Consider the following 18711-nt stretch of genomic DNA (forward strand, 5'->3'; position numbering starts at 1 on the left):
TTAAGGACCATTGCTCAAAGGATGTTGGTTTCATTATAAATGTAATTTTATTTTTATGTAAATTTCATATCCATAAATGTAAATTCACAAATGGCAAACCCAATTTTACAGTGCTTAAGAAGGAGATTAAAAAGTGCATTGATGTTATGTCAAAATCTAAAAAATAGCAAAGCAATTAAAACAACTGCAATATGTTCTTCATTTAATATTTTCATTTAAAAAGTATCTATTTATGCTTATTCAACAATATATAGATATGTACCCTCTCTGTGTTTTTCTTTTATTTTTATTTTTTTTATAATCTCTATTTTAGTGTGAAGCATGTGATATATCTCTCTGTTGCAATATGGTAATTAATTTTGTACATGCTATTTGTTGATAATAAAAATAAATAAATAAATAAAAAATGTTTGATGGCGAACACAACAGCGCTTCGCTCGTTCGCGGAGAGATTGACAGGTAGGAATTTGGTCAATAGTTGCTGCAAGCCTCTTATAATTGACCAATTGATGTGCGAGAAGGCGGGACTTACAAAGAGGGGTTAAAGCAATGCAAATGTGCGCGCGCACACAATTAAGTATAGACCAGATGCACATCATAATGCAACTAAAGCCGAATCCCGGACATTTTCGCAAATTTAGAAATCCCGGCCTGACGCTTTTTTAAGGTCCGAAAAAGAGGACATGTCCGGGAAAAAAGGATGTATGGTCACCCTATCAAATACATTCCGCCAAAACGCCCGTCTTGGTGAGGTATTCATGTAAACACAGAGGGTGATGTCTAAACTGAGTGTAAACAGCAGAGGAAAAAAGTGGATTTGTATTCAAATGACTTAATTGTAAGTACAGATGTAAGCTAATAGACCTGCTGCTGTCTAGTGTGTCATTATTATAATCAAACAACCAGAACAAGAAAACAAGAAAACACTCACTGCCCTTGACTGGGTTACTTTAGTAGCTTTAAAAAGTATTAATGTATTATAATCATACAGTGAATACCAGTAGTAGTTTTATGTTATATTTCATTTTGAATGTTTACATGAATGCTTGAATGAATTTTCTTAATTTGTATTTTTGTTCCATTATTTTTCATCTATTTCTATTCATTGCTGTTTTTTTATTATTTTATTACTGACTGTTTACTAGTCTTGAATAATTACTTAAGAACTTGAAACCATTCTTCCATAATTAGCATATTAGTTAGTGTTATTATTTGTTGTGGTTTTGAAGCTGGTATTGAGAATCATCAAATTACACTACCGACTACAGATAATTTGGTATTGTGATAATGTATAGACTTTATTGTACATGGTAGATCTTGCTGCAGTAACATGATGAAAAAGTAGATCTCATTCTATAGAACTATGAGCATCCCTTCTGTTAATGGTGGTGATGGAGGCTTTCCTTTATTTGACTACCATACATAACATAAACTAATTATCATATGACAATAGTCTCCTCCCCTACCCAGTGCAGTTTACATTTCTGTTGCAGAGAATTGAGTTGATTGCATATGTACTCTATTAGGTTGGGCATTGATAAACAACATAAACTCTGACATGTTACTTAAGCATTTAACTTAAATATCCTTTTTTTTCTCCAGACAAGTAACTTTTTTACTCTGACAAATGAATGACCAATTTACTTGTCCGGATGACAAGCACATGACAATGCTTAATTCCGAGCCCTGCAACCAATGTGTTTGATTAAATTACTACTGGAGCACAAAACTGTTTACAAGAGCACAAAGTTGTTCATAGACCTAGCCTCTTAATTTTGCTCTCAAAGTGCACCAGATTGATGCATTTAACTTTAAAATGTACAAAATTTTCTTATGGGACCCCCCTGAGTCCGAGGTCAACCCACCACAGTCTCATAAAATCCTGTGGGAAACACTGGTTCAGCAATGTTTGAAGTATTTTTTATCAAGCTAAATTAGTTTTTTTTTTTTTTTTTAAACAGTTAATACAACCCCATTTCTGAAAAAGTTGGGACAGTATGAAAAATGCTAATAAAAACAAAAAGGAGTGATTTGTAAATTATATTCACCCTTTGCTATATTGAAAACACTACAACTAAATATTATATGATGTTTTACCTTGAGAATTTCATTTTTTCTTTATTTCAAATCAGATGATTGCAACACGCTACAAAAAAAGTTGGGACAGCCGAGTGTTTTCCACTGTGAAACATCACCATTTCTTCTAATAACACATTAAGCATTTAGGCACTGAAGACACAAATTTGTTACGTTTAAAAAGTGGAATTTTCCGCCATTCATCCATTATGTAGGTCTTCAGCTGCACAACTGTACGGGGTCTTCGTTGCCATATTGCACGCTTCATAATGCACCACACATTCTCAATTGGAGATGTTCAGGACTGCAGGCAGGCCAATCTAGCACCCACATTCTCTGCTTATTCGGCCAGTATGTGGTTTGAAGTTGTCCTGCTGAAAATGCCAGGACATCCCTGGAATGTCAGTGCTGGATGGCAGTAAATGCTACTCCAAAATTTGTACATATTTGTCTGCATTAATGGCGCCCTCACAGATGTGCGAGTTACCCATGCCATGGGCAATGACACACCCCTGTCCCATACAGACACTGGCTTTTGGACCTGACGCTGACAACAGCCTGGATGGTCCTTTTCCTCTTTGGCACAGAGAACACAACGGCTGTGATTTTCAATAACTATTTGAAATGTGGACTCATCGGACCAAAAAACACAGTTCTACTTTCCATCTAAGATGAGACCGAGCCCAGAGAAGTCAGCAGCGCTTCTAGACAGTGTTGATGTAGGGCTTCTGCTTTGCATAGTAAAGTCTTAACTTGCATCTGTGGATGCAGCGGCAAATGGTGTTGACTAACAAAGGTTTACTAAAGTAATCCCAAGCCCATGTTCATGATATCCATTACAGACGAATGATGTTTAAGACAGTGATGTCTGAGGGATCAGAGATCACGCATTTTTGGAGGCTCCTTATATACTATGACACGGTTGCCTCAGCTGTTTAACATCTCCTGTTTCACATCGCCTTATTTTAACTCATCAAATTGTTATTAGTCTTAAACTGACCCTGTCTCAACTTTCTGGAGTGTGTTGCAATCATCTGATTTGAAATTACTGTACATACATTTTTTTTTTTAAACTATGAAATTCACAAGGTAAAACATCATATAATGTTTAGTTGTAGTGCTTTCAATATAGCAAAGGGTGAATATAATTTACAAATCACTCATTGTTTTTATTAGCATTTTTCATACTGTCCCAACTTTTTTGGAATTGGGGTTGTAAACTAGAATAATCCACTGTAGTTTTTCAGATGCACAACATTATCATCAGTCACGTTCTGCGGTCTCAATGGATTCTGAAGAACAGGCTAGTACAGTTCTTTTGTCATTTGGGTCTTCTTTCACAAAGAGCATAGCATCCAGCAGGTTGTCTGTGTATTTGATGAGCTTGGGAGTGAAGCCATGCTTCTCCAGTAAATCACTATATTCTGTGGTGCTCCGTTGCTTTCCTTCAGTCATACTGAGGGCCTGGAGCAAGGCCCGGCTCGGTCTTTTCCTCTCCTCATCCAGGAGAATCTCAGACACCAGAAGCCCACAGCCTGTGTGGTAGTAATACATTCATAAAACAAACATTTAATATAGGCAATAGGCAAGATTAGCTGCTGTGACCGGCATAAAAAATTAATGAATTAAGACAAACAGACATTCATCTAATGCAGGAAACAGCCAAGAATACTGAAATCCCTAACCTTGATGTTTAAAAACAGTTAGAGGTTAGTATTATGATCCTGTGATATTCACAATTTAAAAGGTCATACAATGAAAGTGAACAATGACATTCTGCCAAACATCTCATACTGTGTTCCACTGAAGTCATACCGATTTAAAAATAACATGAGGGTGAGTAAATAGACAGAATTTTCATTCTGAATCAACTATCTCTTTAAGAGTTTTATAAATTCATATTTTAAGGCACTCACCTGGCATGGATATTTTGGACAGTTTACTCAGCAGTATATCAAGTTTCTCGTCAGACCAGTCGTGGAGAATCCGTGCAAGAATATACAGGTCTGCTTTAGGTAGGTCATCTTTAAAGAAATCTCCTTTTTTACAAGTAAAAAGAGAGAGACATTAAAGGAATAGTTCACCCAAAAATTAAAATTCTCTCATAATTTACACACCCTCGTGCCATCCCAGATGTGTATGACTTACTTTCTTCTGCTGAACATAAATATTTTTATTTCAGCTCTGTATGTCCTCACAATGTAAGTGAATGGGTATCAAAATTTTGAAGCTCCAAAAGGGCATGAAGGCAGCATAAAATAATAACCACTCCAGTGGTTAAATCTATATATTCACAAGCAATATGATGTGTGGGTGAGAAACATAAATATTTAAGTCCTTTTTTACTAAACATCTCCACTTTCACGTTCTTCATTGTTTTTGGCGATTCGCACTCTTCGTGCACATCGCCACCTACTGGGAAGGGAGTAGAATTTATAGAAAAAAGGACTTCCAAATTGATGTTTCTCACGCACATCTACCATATTGCTTCTGAAGATATAGATTTAACCTCTGGAGTCTTATGGGTTACTTTTATGCTGCCTTTATGTGCTTTTTGGAGCTTAAAATATTTGGTACCCATTCACTTGCATTGTGAGGACCTTCAGAGCTGAAATATTTAACTTTGTTTGTGGGATGGCATGAGGGTGAGTAAATGATGAGAGAATTTTCATTTATTACTTTAAGTGAGAAAAGTTAATAAATGCATAAGTTGATGTGCAAAAGGTGCATACCACAAATTTAATAGGACTTCTGCAAATGCAGAAAAAGCCTATGAATGAAATAACTATCCATAAATACTTCATACTAAACAGTTTATATAAAGACTTCACTGACCTGCAACAAACAACACTCTGTCATTTTCTTGTTTAGGTTGAAAGTGACGTCTCATCTCAATGACTTGTGGCAAGTCAAATACAATTACTGAGAGTCCAGGGTGGGCTTTTGTAAACTCGTATGCCATGGCACCAGTACAACCTGTGTGAGAACAGAATGCTTTTCTTACCATGCATCATACCATAAAAAATAGTTACTATTAAAAGGAATGTTCTGGGTTCAATACAAGTTAAGCTCAATCAATAGCATTTGTAGCATAATATTGATTACGAAAAAAATTATTTAGACTCGTCCCTCCTTTTTTTTTTTTTTAAAGAACAAATCTGGGTTAAAGTGAGGCACTTACAATGGAAGTGAATGGGGGCCAATTTTTTTGTGTTAAGACTCACCGTTTCAGAAGTTTAGCCAGAAAACGTAAACAGTATGCATGTTAACATGATTTTAGTGTGATAAAATTGCTTACTAACCTTTTCTGTGTAAAGTTATAGCCAATTTTACAACTTCGTTGTAATGTCGATGTAATGCCAAAGCCTAAAATCCTAAAACGACTGTAAAAATGATGATTTTTACAACTTTACAGCTCAAATATTACATGATTTTTACAAAGAATTAATGCAAGTGCTTTAACAAAATAAGATTCACATTTCTGGTTTTAAACCCTTCAAAAATTGGCCACATTAACTTTCATTGTCCCCATTCACTTCCATTGTAAGTGTCACACTGTCACCTCGATATTTGCTTTTTTTAATGAAAGGGAGGGATGAGCTGAAATAAATTTTAGTCGTAATCAACATTATGCCACAAATGCTGTCAATTGAGCTTAACTTGTATTGAACCCGGAATATTCCTTTAAGTGTCAGAATAAATCCTTAGCTTACTAGCTATATACTAAAAAATTATACTTGTTAATATATGAATAACATAATTAGTAAACCAGTTGGAAATGTTTTCTTTTTTATTGTACGATCACATTAGCTACCACAAGCTAATGTAATTGCCAAAATATTTTATTCGCTGAGCAACAAGAGGAAAACAATTCTGCTTCTAAATTTATGTCAAAGTGGGTGAACAGAATAAACAGACCACAATAAATACAGGTGTTCCTGGCATATAAATCCATTAATTAGTAAGAACATGCATTTAGAAGCACATATAATTCATACCCTAAATTTGCATAACAAGCTCACAACTCCTGTTGAGATAAGCAGCTTTTGAAAGCAACCCCTTTCAAAGTAAAATATGCATGCACTGTGCTCTAGTGAAATCTCAAATTATGCAAGACTGGATCAGGACAGTGATTTCCGCACATCTTATCTTGTGCTCTCGTAATCACTCGCTCACATCTCAGAGGGAAGTCCCAGCACCCAGATTTTGATCCATTTTTGTAACAATCACCCAGTTTATTACCCAGTAGATTTACATAAGCAAATTATACAAGTAAAACACAGGAAACTTTTAAATTGAGGGGAATCATACCTCCAATATCACAGGCTGTTTTATAGGGAGAAAGATCAAATGCTGTTGCCACATCTTTCCCAGACACCGTTGCGATGTTGTGCATTGCATTCATGAATCGCATCTTAACTTCTTTACTGTAGTATGCATCCTAGCAGGGAATGACAAAAAAAAAATACTTTTTTCAGATTTGCTTCTATTAGGATGTTAATATGCAGTGCTGATAAATCCAAATACAGGTGCATCTCAATAAATTAGAATGTCGTGGAAAAGTTCAATTATTTCAGTAATTCAACTCAAATTGTGAAACTCGTGTATTAAATAAATTCAGTGCACACAGACTGAAGTAGTTTAAGTCTTTGGTTCTTTTAATTGTGATGATTTTGGCTCACATTTAACAAAAACCCACCAATTCACTATCTCAAAAAATTAGAATACATCATAAGACCAATAAAAAAAACATTTTTAGTGAATTGTTGGCCTTCTGGAAAGTATGTTCATTTACTGTATATGTACTCAATACTTGGTAGGGGCTCCTTTTGCTTTAATTACTGCCTCAATTCGGCGTGGCATGGAGGTGATCAGTTTGTGGCACTGCTGAGGTGGTATGGAAGCCCAGGTTTCTTTGACAGTGGCCTTCAGCTCATCTGCATTTTTTGGTCTCTTGTTTCTCATTTTCCTCTTGACAATACCCCATAGATTCTCTGTGGAGTTCAGGTCTGGTGAGTTTGCTGGTCAGTCAAGCACACCAACACCATGGTCATTTAACCAACTTTTGATGCTTTTGGCAGTGTGGGCAGGTGCCAAATCCTGCTGGAAAATGAAATCAGCATCTTTAAAAAGCTGGTCAGCAGAAGGAAGCATGAAGTGCTCCAAAATTTCTTGGTAAACGGGTGCAGTGACTTTGGTTTTCAAAAAACACAATGGACCAACACCAGCAGATGACATTGCACCCCAAATCATCACAGACTGTGGAAACTTAACACTGGACTTCAAGCAACTTGGGCTATGAGCTTCTCCACCCTTCCTCCAGACTCTAGGACCTTGGTTTCCAAATGAAATACAAAACTTGCTCTCATCTGAAAAGAGGACTTTGGACCACTGGGCAACAGTCCAGTTCTTCTTCTCCTTAGCCCAGGTAAGACGCCTCTGACGTTGTCTGTGGTTCAGGAGTGGCTTAACAAGAGGAATACGACAACTGTAGCCAAATTCCTTGACATGTCTGTGTGTGGTGGCTCTTGATGCCTTGACCCCAGCCTCAGTCCATTCCTTGTGAAGTTCACCCAAATTCTTGAATCGATTTTGCTTGACAATCATAAGGCTGCGGTTGGTTGTGCGTCTTTTTCTTCCACACTTTTTCCTTCCACTCAACTTTCTGTTAACATGCTTGGATACAGCACTCTGTGAACAGCCAGCTTCTTTGGCAATGAATGTTCGTGGCTTACCCTCCTTGTGAAGGGTGTCAATGATTGTCTTCTGGACAACTGTCAGATCAGCAGTCTTCCCCATGATTGTATAGCCTAGTGAACCAAACTGAGAGACCATTTTGAAGGCTCAGGAAACCTTTGCAGGTGTTTTGAGTTGATTAGCTGATTGGCATGTCACCATATTCTAATTTTTTGAGATAGTGAATTGGTGGGTTTTTGTTAAATGTGAGCCAAAATCATCACAATTAAAAGAACCAAAGACTTAAACTACTTCAGTCTGTGTGAATTGAATTTATTTAATACACGAGTTTCACAATTTGAGTTGAATTACTGAAATAAATGAACTTTTCCACGACATTCTAATTTATTGAGATGCACCTGTATAAGAAATATGTGGGGATAGAAATAGTAGAATTTAACGATTCTGGTTCTGATTTTGACACCTTAATGATTCTTTTACTACTTTTCTTAATACTAAAAAAAATAAATAAAACATGACTGGTTAATGATTGAGATGTTAGGTTAGTAGAAAACAAAAGTATACCATGATGTTTGTAAATCAAAAAGTACCATTAAATCAAAATACCTACAACAGCACTGTTCTGAATGTGTATATTTAACTGCACATGGTCACATGAACAAGTCAGTAATTACACTGATTTAAATCTCAAGAGCCTTATGGGAGAGTGGGAGAGTATAAATACACATTTATAGCTAGACTAAAATCTTTGGACATGTTCGAACTGGACATGACAAAACGCATGTGTTTGAGACTAATTTGTGGTCTATTTGAGTGATTAATTAAATTGAACCAGCTCAAATGAGTCATTCATTTGCAAATTGGACAACAGTGGTTTTAAGCGGGATATGTTTTTACAATGAGTGTCTTTTGGAACTAATAAAAGTGTGAGCAGATATTTAGCAAGACATCTAGTCTCTTTTGCCATTTTGCTGCAGATCCATTAGCGGTGCAGGAAACACGTCCCAAGTATTTGGTGTTCCGTCCACATCAGTGGAAGAATGTAGATGTTCAAGAACCATCAATGAAAACAGAATGCAATGAATTCTTAAAAATTGAATTTTTATTCTGCACAAGAAATTGTTCTTGATATCCAACCCTAAAAATATGGCATTACATTTTAATAAATGTGCGTTTACCTGAAACACATCCTCATTTTTCTTCCCAAAGTTGCGCTCATGTTGGCTGGTACCCTCCCTGACCGCACTCTCTAGATGACTGAAAAGAGGCCACACCGTGTCATTGCAGTGGAGGATATATCCATGCAGAGACTGTGGGCTATCTGATACCAGGAACCGACTGGCCTGTTCTGTATTTCTGTACACTATTACAGACAATAAACAATGTTACATTCACAAGCCGCCTCTGGACAGGAAAATGAAAAAAACACAGGAGGAGGAAATGCATCCATTCATGCGAGCATCTGTTTTCAATGAACAGAGAAAGTGCTTGTAAGTTATAAATGGACACTGAGCATTGAGAGGATTCAGAACTCATGGATAGTCAAGTCCTTTTCAATAAAAACAAGGCTAGAGACAAGATTTTAAAAACTTTTACACAGCAAAAAATGGCAATTTGTAAATTGATTTCTTACCATTGGTATCATCTTGCTGTTTAACCCTTTCAAGTATCCCTATGGAGACAGCAGCATCCAGAAGCCTCTCAGTGCCCAAAACAGAGGCGTTGATTTGGCCAGCTACCTCTTCTAATGTCAGACCATCTGAGCTACTTAATGCATCAAAGACCTTCAGTTTGGATGCCGTGAATAAAGTCTGATAAATAAAACGTGTAGCAGAACAGTTACCAAAACATGTCTGTGATTACTTTGCCTATCAATAAAATAATATGCCATAAATAGTTTTAATTTATCAATTAACATCATACAAAGTCCATTCAACATAAAAAAAAAAAAAGCTAAATCAATATTTGGTGTGACAGCCTTTGGCTTCAAACAGCACCAATTCTCCTAGGTACACCTGAACTCAGTTTTTCTTGGTTGTTGGCAGATAGGATGTTCCAAGCTTCTTGGAGAATTCGCCACAGTTCTTCTATCTATTTAGGCTGTCTCAATTGCTTCTGTCTCTTCATGTAATCCCAGACTGACTTGATGTTCAGTGGGGGGCTTTGTGGGGGCCATGCAATCTCTTGCAGTGCTTCATGTTCTTCTATTCTAATCTTTTCTATTTTCAAAAGGAATGTTTGGGAGTCTAAAACTTATTTCCTATTGACACAATAAAGCTGAAGATAACCATCTTAAGACAAATGTTTTTGTGAAACATCTTAAGTTCCTAGGACATTTACACAGTAGTGGACATTTAACATTTGCAGTCTTTCTCTTCCAGGAAAACGGACCAAAATTATTCATGACTCAAGCCCTGTTCACACCAAGCCAGAGTTTTCGGTGTGAATGTTCGTTCTGAAAGAGCTTTTGAATAGGAACAAAAGATTCTCTATGCCGCTACTCACACTAGATCTGACAAATAATCCGCCAGCAATCCGAAGGTTTTTTTTTTTTTTTTTTAAATGGAGAGAAGTTCGATTTTTTTTTTTTATTTAACTGCGAAGAAAACTGACTGACCAATAAGATATGATGATTTGTCATGATTTCAGAGTCGCTGCTGCAGCACAATCTAGCGCATTGGTGGCACTAATTAACTGGCAAACACAGGCACACCGGCATATGATGTGCAGATTCAGACCACTTTATTAGGTACACCTGTACACCTACTTATTCATGCGATTCTCTAATCAGCCAATCGTGTGGCAGCATTGCAATGCATAAATTCAAGCAGATACAGGTCAGAAGCTCCAGGTAATGTTCACATCAACCACCAGATTAGGGGAAAATGTGATCTCAGTGATTTCGGCAGTGGCATGATTGTTGGCACCAGATGGGCTGGTTTAAGTATTTCTGTAACTGCTGATCTCCTGGGATTTTCACACACAGCAGTCAAACAGGTACCAAAAACATCCAGTGAGCGGCAGTTCTGCGGAAGGAAACGCCTTGTTGATGAGAGAGGTCAACGGAGAATGGCCAGACTGGTTCAAGCTGAAAGAATGGCCACAGTAACTCAGATCTGTACAACTGTAGTGAGCAAAATAGCATCTCAGAATGCACAACATGTCAGACCTTGAGGCGAATGGTCTACAACAGCAGAGGATCGTGTCGGGTTTCACTTCTGTAAGCCAAGAACAAAAAGCTAAGGCTGCAGTGGGCACAGGCTCACCAAAACGGGACAGTTAAAGACTGGAAAAACATAGCCTGGTCTGATGAATCTTGATTTCTGCTGAGGTACACAGATGGTAGGCCCATCTGTGAATGGTTAATGTGAACATTAACTGAACCTCCTGACCCATATCTGCGTGATTTTATGCATTGCTCTGCTGGCACACAATTGGCCGATTAGAGATTCGCATGAATAAGTAGGTGTACGGATGTACCTAATAAAGTGGTCGTTGAGTGTACGAGCATGCATTATAATTGTGCATAAACAAAGACACGCACAAAAACTCTGCATCAATGCATATGCAGTAATAAATAATGTAGAATCTGATCTGTAAACGCATTCTTTTTTTAATATTTATGTAATGTGCTGATACCTCATATTTTATAATTAACCTAGTGTTTTGTCTTGATGTACATTACTTAATATTAGTGTGGTCAGTCGATTAAAATGTATAATCATGATTAATCGCATAATTTTACATAGTTAATCATGATTAATCGCAGATTTTGAAAGTGCTGAAATGTTTGAAATTTTACATTTTATTATACTGTATACTTTTTTCCCTGTCAAAATGCACTTATATCCTTCTTAGGAAAGAAAACAAAACAACATGTAACAACGATGATTTATTAACATTTTCCAAACAAAACCCTCCACAGTATAATATAGAAATGCAATAAAATGATACCAATTATAGTAACATTAAAGTTTTGCCATGTCTAAATGGGGGTTGACTATGCAACCATATGTTTCATATTCATTGAAATGCGCCTTAAATCTCTTAGACTCTCATTCTCCACAATATTAATCCTCCGGCAGACTGTGGCTATCCACTTTGCTACAGCAATCGTGAAGGCACATTTACGATTCGTGTCAGGGCATCAACGCCAGTGTCAAGCGCTTGCAAACGTCCCATTCTGCATTTTCGTGATAGTTAAGACTTGACGTGCTTCTGTGGTAATTAAATTGCACCATAAACAGGCTGCAAAGTACTGCCCCGTTTTGTACAACAAATAGCGTTAAGAGGTCCTTTCCACATCATTTGATAACTGACACGGCTGTTGTGAGTGTGTTTGTGGTGTGTGTGTCTGTGTAATGACTTCGGGCGAACGCATCGCAAAGGTTCCGCCCTTTTCTGACCAGTGTATATGCTGATTTATGCTTTATTAAAGGAATAACAAACAAGATGCAAACTCATGACAGGTGAGAAAGGAATAGCAAGTGGTCCACATGTATATTCTAGGTTGATTTGTTTGTTGTAAGCTTAAAGTAACCCTTTCAAGTGATTTTAATAAGGAAAATAAAGAACAGTTTACCAAACAATTTGGGCAAATTGACTTCAGAAAAGGTGACATTAGCTGAAAGGCGAGTAGTTTGCATCCCTGGTTGTAACAGAATTGAAAGGTCTGTGCAGAACACCAGAAAAAATATGTTTGTTGAACAGCGCCATCTACAGTACAGGGGTGACATTTTTGTTTTATTTTATTTGTTACGGTCTCAGCATGAAAAAACCTTTCATCTACCGTCTCGCAAATTCAGCGTCGATTTGGTGTGAACAGGCCTTTATCTTGCACTACACAGATTTTTGTCCAATCAAATGCCCCCTAATACCAACTGCAATGGAGCAGCAAATTATGGTTCATGGCTGTGATTTAACTAAAATTATTGGCTATTAAAAAAGGTATGATATGACCCACGCTAACTTCCTATTTCAATAGGAAATACTTCAACACAGGAAAGAAAACTGCATTCGTCAAGTGATTTCATGTGGTCATTCATACCTTTGAGGCTTTGAACCCATCCAGTAAGTCCATGATACTGTGGGGGACGTCCTGTCTGCCACACTTAGCACAATCCGGCACAATCGTATTCTGTTCTTGCATAAACATCCGGCTGGTGTCTTTACCATTACTGATTTCCTGCAGATCAACCTCTCCATTTGCTGCACACTTAGACAGGTTGTTGACTAGAGTCCAAGACTCATCAGATTCTCTTGAATCTTCCCGTTTGATCTTGTGGGCAGGACATTCAGAAGGGCTATTGAAAATTAATCCCAACTGCTTGCAGAAGTGGTTAAGAGGGAAGCCCACCACATTAAGAAAATCTCCTCGTACGTACTCCACCAACATGCCACCCAACGCTTGGATCCCATAACCACCAGCTTTGTCCCTGTCAAGCACAAGACAGACATGGGGCCATTATTTAATCAATACGTTTACTTTGCTGAATTTTCAAATGTCATTTTCAGCACATCAGAGCAAACACAAATATGAACAACTCCACCAAAGTCCAAATTCCAAATGGGTTCAACAAGTTCAAATTCAGAGAACCATTAAACATGGTAAGAAAATATGATTTCAGCTGCAAAAGCTGCTTATAATCTTTTTGCAAGTTGGCAATGCATAAACTTACATGGGCTCTCCACTGTTGATGTATTCCCAGAGCATCTCCTCAGATAACTCAGCAAACTTGACTTTTGTCTCTTCATAAAAATCTACCACTTTGTAGTCTGGATTTTTTGTGTCTGAACCTGAAACGAAGAACAAAACAGTAGTGGTTAAGTCATTTAAGACCTTATCACAAAAAAAAAAGAAGAATATATATTTTAAACACTCAAACGTACCGTTCTTGTCATGGCATAACACAATAGCCACACCTGTGAAAACGCTATGTTCTTTACCACTCAACCTGAAATACATCGTTATCAATTCATTTCGGAGCTTTGAAAAATATTTATACTGACTTTATACTTTGGGGTCCAAAAGTCTGAGACCACTAGCGTAAATTATTATATTTTTAGTTTCTATAATTTAATACAAAATCAGTAGCAATTATATTCTCAGCATAACAATTTCAGTGAAAAGTTGAAATGCAAAATAATTTTAACAGCTTTTTTCAGAATTTCGTAGTATTTGGTATGCTCCCATTTTGCTTTAGTGACAGCATATACTTGAGCTGGCAAAGACTCCATAAGTTATCTCTAGGGATGCACCAGTGTATCGGCTGCTGATATTTATCGGTCAATTATGGACCAAATTAAAACCATAGGCATATCGGTTATTAGCTTGAAAATGCAGATATGAAAAAAAAAAAAATTATTAATTTATGTATTTTTTTAAGTAACACTTAAAAGTAAAAACTCTGAATTCAAATGGACAATTCAGAAATAATAATAGTCACAATATGTTGAGAGGTTGGCACTCTTAAGAACATGTAATATTTAGTTTTCACGTTTATGTGGAAAAACTGCCATAAACAGACATAACAGTTGTAAAAGCTGCACTTACCTATAGGCTACATGAGGAGGGAAACAATCAAAAACACTTTGAAACCAGCAGACTTTGACATGAGACATCGATATATTCATTAATGCATTAAGACTGAAATTGCAATATGGCCTTGCGCAATTACTAAACCTTAAAAGGCTGCATTTTAAAATATAGTCTGCATTCAGTCAGCAGAAGTACAAACATTTTTTTTTTTTTTTTTTTTAATCAACCATCATGTTATAATTAGTTCTTTTTTGTATCTTTTTATCTTCTATGTATCTGTCATTGTGGCTCTGTTCAACAGAGCCAATCCAGGTTGAATGGAAATTATTTATTGTTAGAACAGTAAAAAAGCTTTTGTACCTATTTGTAAATTTTCCAAGCATAATTCCCAAGTAAAACAGTGATATGATGACAAAATAAGGTAAGTGGCAAAATATTGGTATCGGCCTATAATTTAGGATATCTGACCTTTTGTACAAAGGAGATAACATGGCCAATGTCACTAATCTGCGACCTATTTTAGTGACCTAGAAATAGTGCAGAATCCTAAATATATCTTATTTTACATCATAACACTTGTTATAAAATACTAAAATCCTAAAACTTTGTCTACTTTTTTTTTTTATCCCCTTTTCTCCCCAATTTGGAATGCTCAATTCCCACTACTTAGTAGGTACTCATGGTGGCGCGGTTACTCACCTCAATCCGGGTGGCGGAGGACAGTTTGCCTCCGCTTCTGAGACAGTCAATCCACGCATTTTATCACATGGCTCGCTGTGCATGACACCGCGGAGACTCCGCAGGTAGAGGCTCATGCTACTCTCTGCGATGCACGCACAACTTACCACGCGCCCCATTGAGAGCGAGATACACTAATCGCGACCACAAGGAGGTTACCCCATGTGACTCTACCCTCCCTAGCAACCAGGTCAATTTGGTTACTTGGGAGACCTGGCTGGAGTCACTCAGCACACCCTGAATTCGAACTCACGACTCCAGGGGTGGTAGTCAGCGTCAATACCCGCTGAGCTACCCAGGCCCCCTTTCTGTCTATTTTCAAGTTCATTTTTTATTTTGAATCCCAGATTATCCATGTGGCCTCAGACTTTTGGACCCCACTTAATATACACCAAAAACTCTCAAGACAAAACAGAAATGAGAATGCACCTGGACAGCATATGGTAAGCATCTTGTTTATCCGTAGGCTTCTCCAAGATCAAACCATCAACTGTCTGATGATAAAAGGAAAAGACAAATTTAGCATGGTAGACTCCAGGACACAAAGCAAAAATGCAAAATCTATTCAAACAAACAAGTACTTACCACAATAGTGTCTGCTCCAATAACAATATCTGGAGTTTTCAAGTGTTTCTGTATTCAGCACATGTGAAATGATACAGATTGAAAGGGACAATGTAAATTATTAACTAAACAAACTGACAGCACAACTGACAACTGCAACAACAGTAACTAAAAGCCAGAAATATACAACTCACACAAGGCATTCGCTGAGCCACCTCCAAAGCCTTCTGTTTGGCAGTCTCCACTGCATATTCATAAGGTGTTTTAAATAAGGATTTGTCCAAGGTTTCTTTAAACCAAGAGGGCACAACCTCGAATCGTAAACCCTGCCTCATGAGTCCAGAAAAAGACAAAAGCAAGCAGTCAACATTTCAATCACAAGTTTATTAACTCTGTAAAGACAAAAACAAACATGTAAAAAAGAAGAACTTACAGCATTCGTCAAAATCTCCAGGCGTCTTGAGGATGCACTTGCCAGGACAACGAGCTTGCCACTCAGTTTGGATATAACTGGATTTAACAGCATGTTACACCTCTCCTCTCTGTCACTTTAAGAGGTCTAACCAATGGTAAAATTGTCTCTATGATGCTGTACACATACACAAACATTATCTCTCTCTTCAAAACTTAAAATAAGACCAGTAGATAGCCTACATGAAACATTACGTATGTCAATATCATAAAGCCCCCAGCAAGTCCAATTCCTGGACATTAAGCAGACTTACATAACTTAGAGTAACTTCACAATTGCATGTGGTGAAACAACAAAAGCTTAGAATGATCTAAGGCAGTGTTTCTCAAATGGCAGGTCGCAGGTATGATCGTATAGGGTCGCAGACAGTAGTAAAAGAACAATGCCATGGATTTTAATAACACATTATAATCTTTACTAATATGTATCATGATTCCAATAGTAACTGTAACCATGATATTTTGACAAAAATGTTTCGTGTTGTTTCATATTAGAAATCTATTAAGACCTCATTTTTATTACAAATGTAGCAGTTTCTAAATGTGTTTTGGCTATAAATTTCTTTAAAATAACAAATCAGTTTATTATTATGGTAACACTTTACAATAAGGATCCATTTGTTGACATTAGTTAACAACATTAATTAAAATAAACTAACAATGAACAATACTTTTACAGCATTTATTAATCTTGGTTAATATTAATTTCAACAAAGTAATAAATTTTTTAAATCAAAAGTTGTATTAGTTAACATTAGATAATGCACTAGCAACTAACATTTAAAAAGCTGTAATATATATATATATATATATATATATATATATATATATATTGTTTATTATTAGTTCATTAACCTATGCATTAACTAATGTTTACAAATTGAACCTTACTGTAACGTGTTACCATTATTATTTTAGAAAGTCTAGCTACAATAACCTAGTCACAGTAATGCTTTTATTGCATTGCACTATAAATATAAGGGCAATTTATAAAGGGCTTTAAAGTCTGGGACAAATTATAGACAGCGTTTTCCTCCTGGGTAATATACACTCACTGAGCACTTTATTAGGAACACTAGGTCCTAATAAAGTGCCAGACGTGGTCTTATGCTGTTGGAGCCCTTCTGCCTCAAGGTTTGAGGTGTTGTGCATTCTGAGATGCTATTCTGCTTACTACAATTGTACAGAGTGGTTATCTGAGTTACTGTAGCCTTTCTGTCAGCTCAAACCAGTCTGGCAATTCTCCGTTGACTTAATCTCATCAACGAGGTGTTTCTGTCCACAGAACTGCCACTCACTGGATTTTTTGTTTTTGTTTTTGGCACCATTCGGCATAAATTCTAGAGACTGTTGTGTGTGTGAAAATCCCAGAAGATCAGCAGTTACAGAAATACTCAAACCAGCCTGTCTGGCACCAACAATCATGTCACGGTTGAAATCACTGAGATCACATTTTTCCCCATTTTGATGGTTGATGTGAACAATAACTGAAGCTTCTGTCCTTTATCTGCATGATTTTAAGCATTGCACTGCTGCCACACGATTGGCTGATTAGATAATCGCATGAATAAGTAGGTGTACAGGTGTTCCTAATAAAGTGCACAGTGAGTGGATGTTCTGTTTGAATGATGTTTGATGTTATGAAATAAACTATAATAAATATAATAGGCTCATATAAATAAATAGGCTAACCATTTTTTTAAAAGCAGGGAGAGAAAACTTCCTGTATCTTTTGTTTTTTGTGTTTTGACATCAAAAACAAAAATGATGGCACTTGATATGCATGCCCTAATACTTAAAAACCATGAACAAAACTATGCAAGATAAAAGAAAATGCCACCGAGGCTACATTAAATACAGGTTACGTTTTTAATGTGTTGGGTAGCAACTTGAAAAAACAGAGTACCACTGATCTGAAGGACAGCAACCTTTATAAGGGTTAAAGTCGAGCTTGACCACAGATCGGGCAAATTCTCATTTCTCTATCGCTGTTCTTCTGAATTTTCACAAGGAAGTTTAACCTGTTTTTAAGAACAAGGAATTGCAACTGTTGTTTGCATTATAAGAGTACTTTAGTTGGTCCAAAATGCCTGTAGGAAGCCAGCACTTAAAGAGCAGCTATTATGGCATTAATGCAATCAGGTGTAGCAAATTATGCTTCTCTAAAACAAGACGTCACAAAAATGCTAATTACACTATGTTATATAAACAATTACCTGGATGGTCAGCTTGGTTCACGGTACCTTTCACGCTTCCGACATGCAGTCAGCGAACTGAGGTCCAGAAGGGGCGGGGTTTACTCACGCACAAGCGCAGAACGTCACGGTGAAACTAATGTTGAGTGGGCGTTCACACCGAACACGTCTTTTCTTCTGGATATGTCTCATTTGTCGGCAGCATACAGCATCGAGGCTGTCTCGTTTCATAAAAGCGAGTCACTTCGAATGCAGCCTTTGAATGCGACCTTCTTTCACAGGAATTCGGAGGATGCATGAGGTGTATCCTTCGTGGGCACTCACAACCCACAATTCTTTGCTTCAACGGAAAGGTCTAAAAAAATAAATAACGCCAATTTGCCGGTAAATATGATGTTCAAACGCAAGTAATGTTAATTCCCAAGCTGAAGT

General features: G+C 37.0%; 1 protein-coding gene across 2 annotated transcripts; it reads right to left on the reverse strand.

The window, feature by feature from the left end:
• Nucleotides 1–24: 24 nt before the first annotated feature.
• Nucleotides 25–18590, reverse strand: LOC127447501 (probable bifunctional dTTP/UTP pyrophosphatase/methyltransferase protein). 2 transcript variants are annotated; one of them, XM_051709416.1, is made up of 14 exons: nucleotides 18301–18590; nucleotides 16047–16172; nucleotides 15808–15939; nucleotides 15635–15682; nucleotides 15479–15543; nucleotides 13663–13727; nucleotides 13452–13569; nucleotides 12821–13208; nucleotides 9407–9584; nucleotides 8952–9136; nucleotides 6388–6517; nucleotides 4912–5052; nucleotides 3993–4115; nucleotides 25–3611 (listed from the first exon to the last, which is right to left on the reverse strand). In XM_051709416.1, the coding sequence occupies exons 2-14, from the start codon at nucleotides 16137–16139 to the stop codon at nucleotides 3340–3342; spliced, it is 1938 nt and encodes a 645-aa protein (XP_051565376.1). In that variant the 5' UTR covers nucleotides 16140–16172; nucleotides 18301–18590; the 3' UTR covers nucleotides 25–3339. The 2 variants fall into 2 exon arrangements, with proteins under 2 accessions (XP_051565376.1, XP_051565375.1); XM_051709415.1 differs by having other exon boundaries at nucleotides 16047–16202.
• Nucleotides 18591–18711: the final 121 nt, after the last annotated feature.

This window comes from Myxocyprinus asiaticus, chromosome 10 (genome assembly GCF_019703515.2).
Source record: "Myxocyprinus asiaticus isolate MX2 ecotype Aquarium Trade chromosome 10, UBuf_Myxa_2, whole genome shotgun sequence".
Lineage (NCBI taxonomy): Eukaryota > Metazoa > Chordata > Actinopteri > Cypriniformes > Catostomidae > Myxocyprinus > Myxocyprinus asiaticus.

What these genes read in the sequence shown, in the direction of transcription:
- LOC127447501 (XM_051709416.1), bottom strand. Translation starts at nt 16,139, where the DNA reads ATGCTGTTAAATCCAGTTATATCCAAACTGAGTGGCAAGCTCGTTGTC. An exon ending in TTGGAGCAGACACTATTGTG is followed by an intron (nt 15,544 to 15,634) that starts GTAAGTACTTGT and finishes TTTTATCATCAG; the next exon opens with ACAGTTGATGGTTTGATCTT. An exon ending in GCTTACCATATGCTGTCCAG is followed by an intron (nt 13,728 to 15,478) that starts GTGCATTCTCAT and finishes GATGTATTTCAG; the next exon opens with GTTGAGTGGTAAAGAACATA.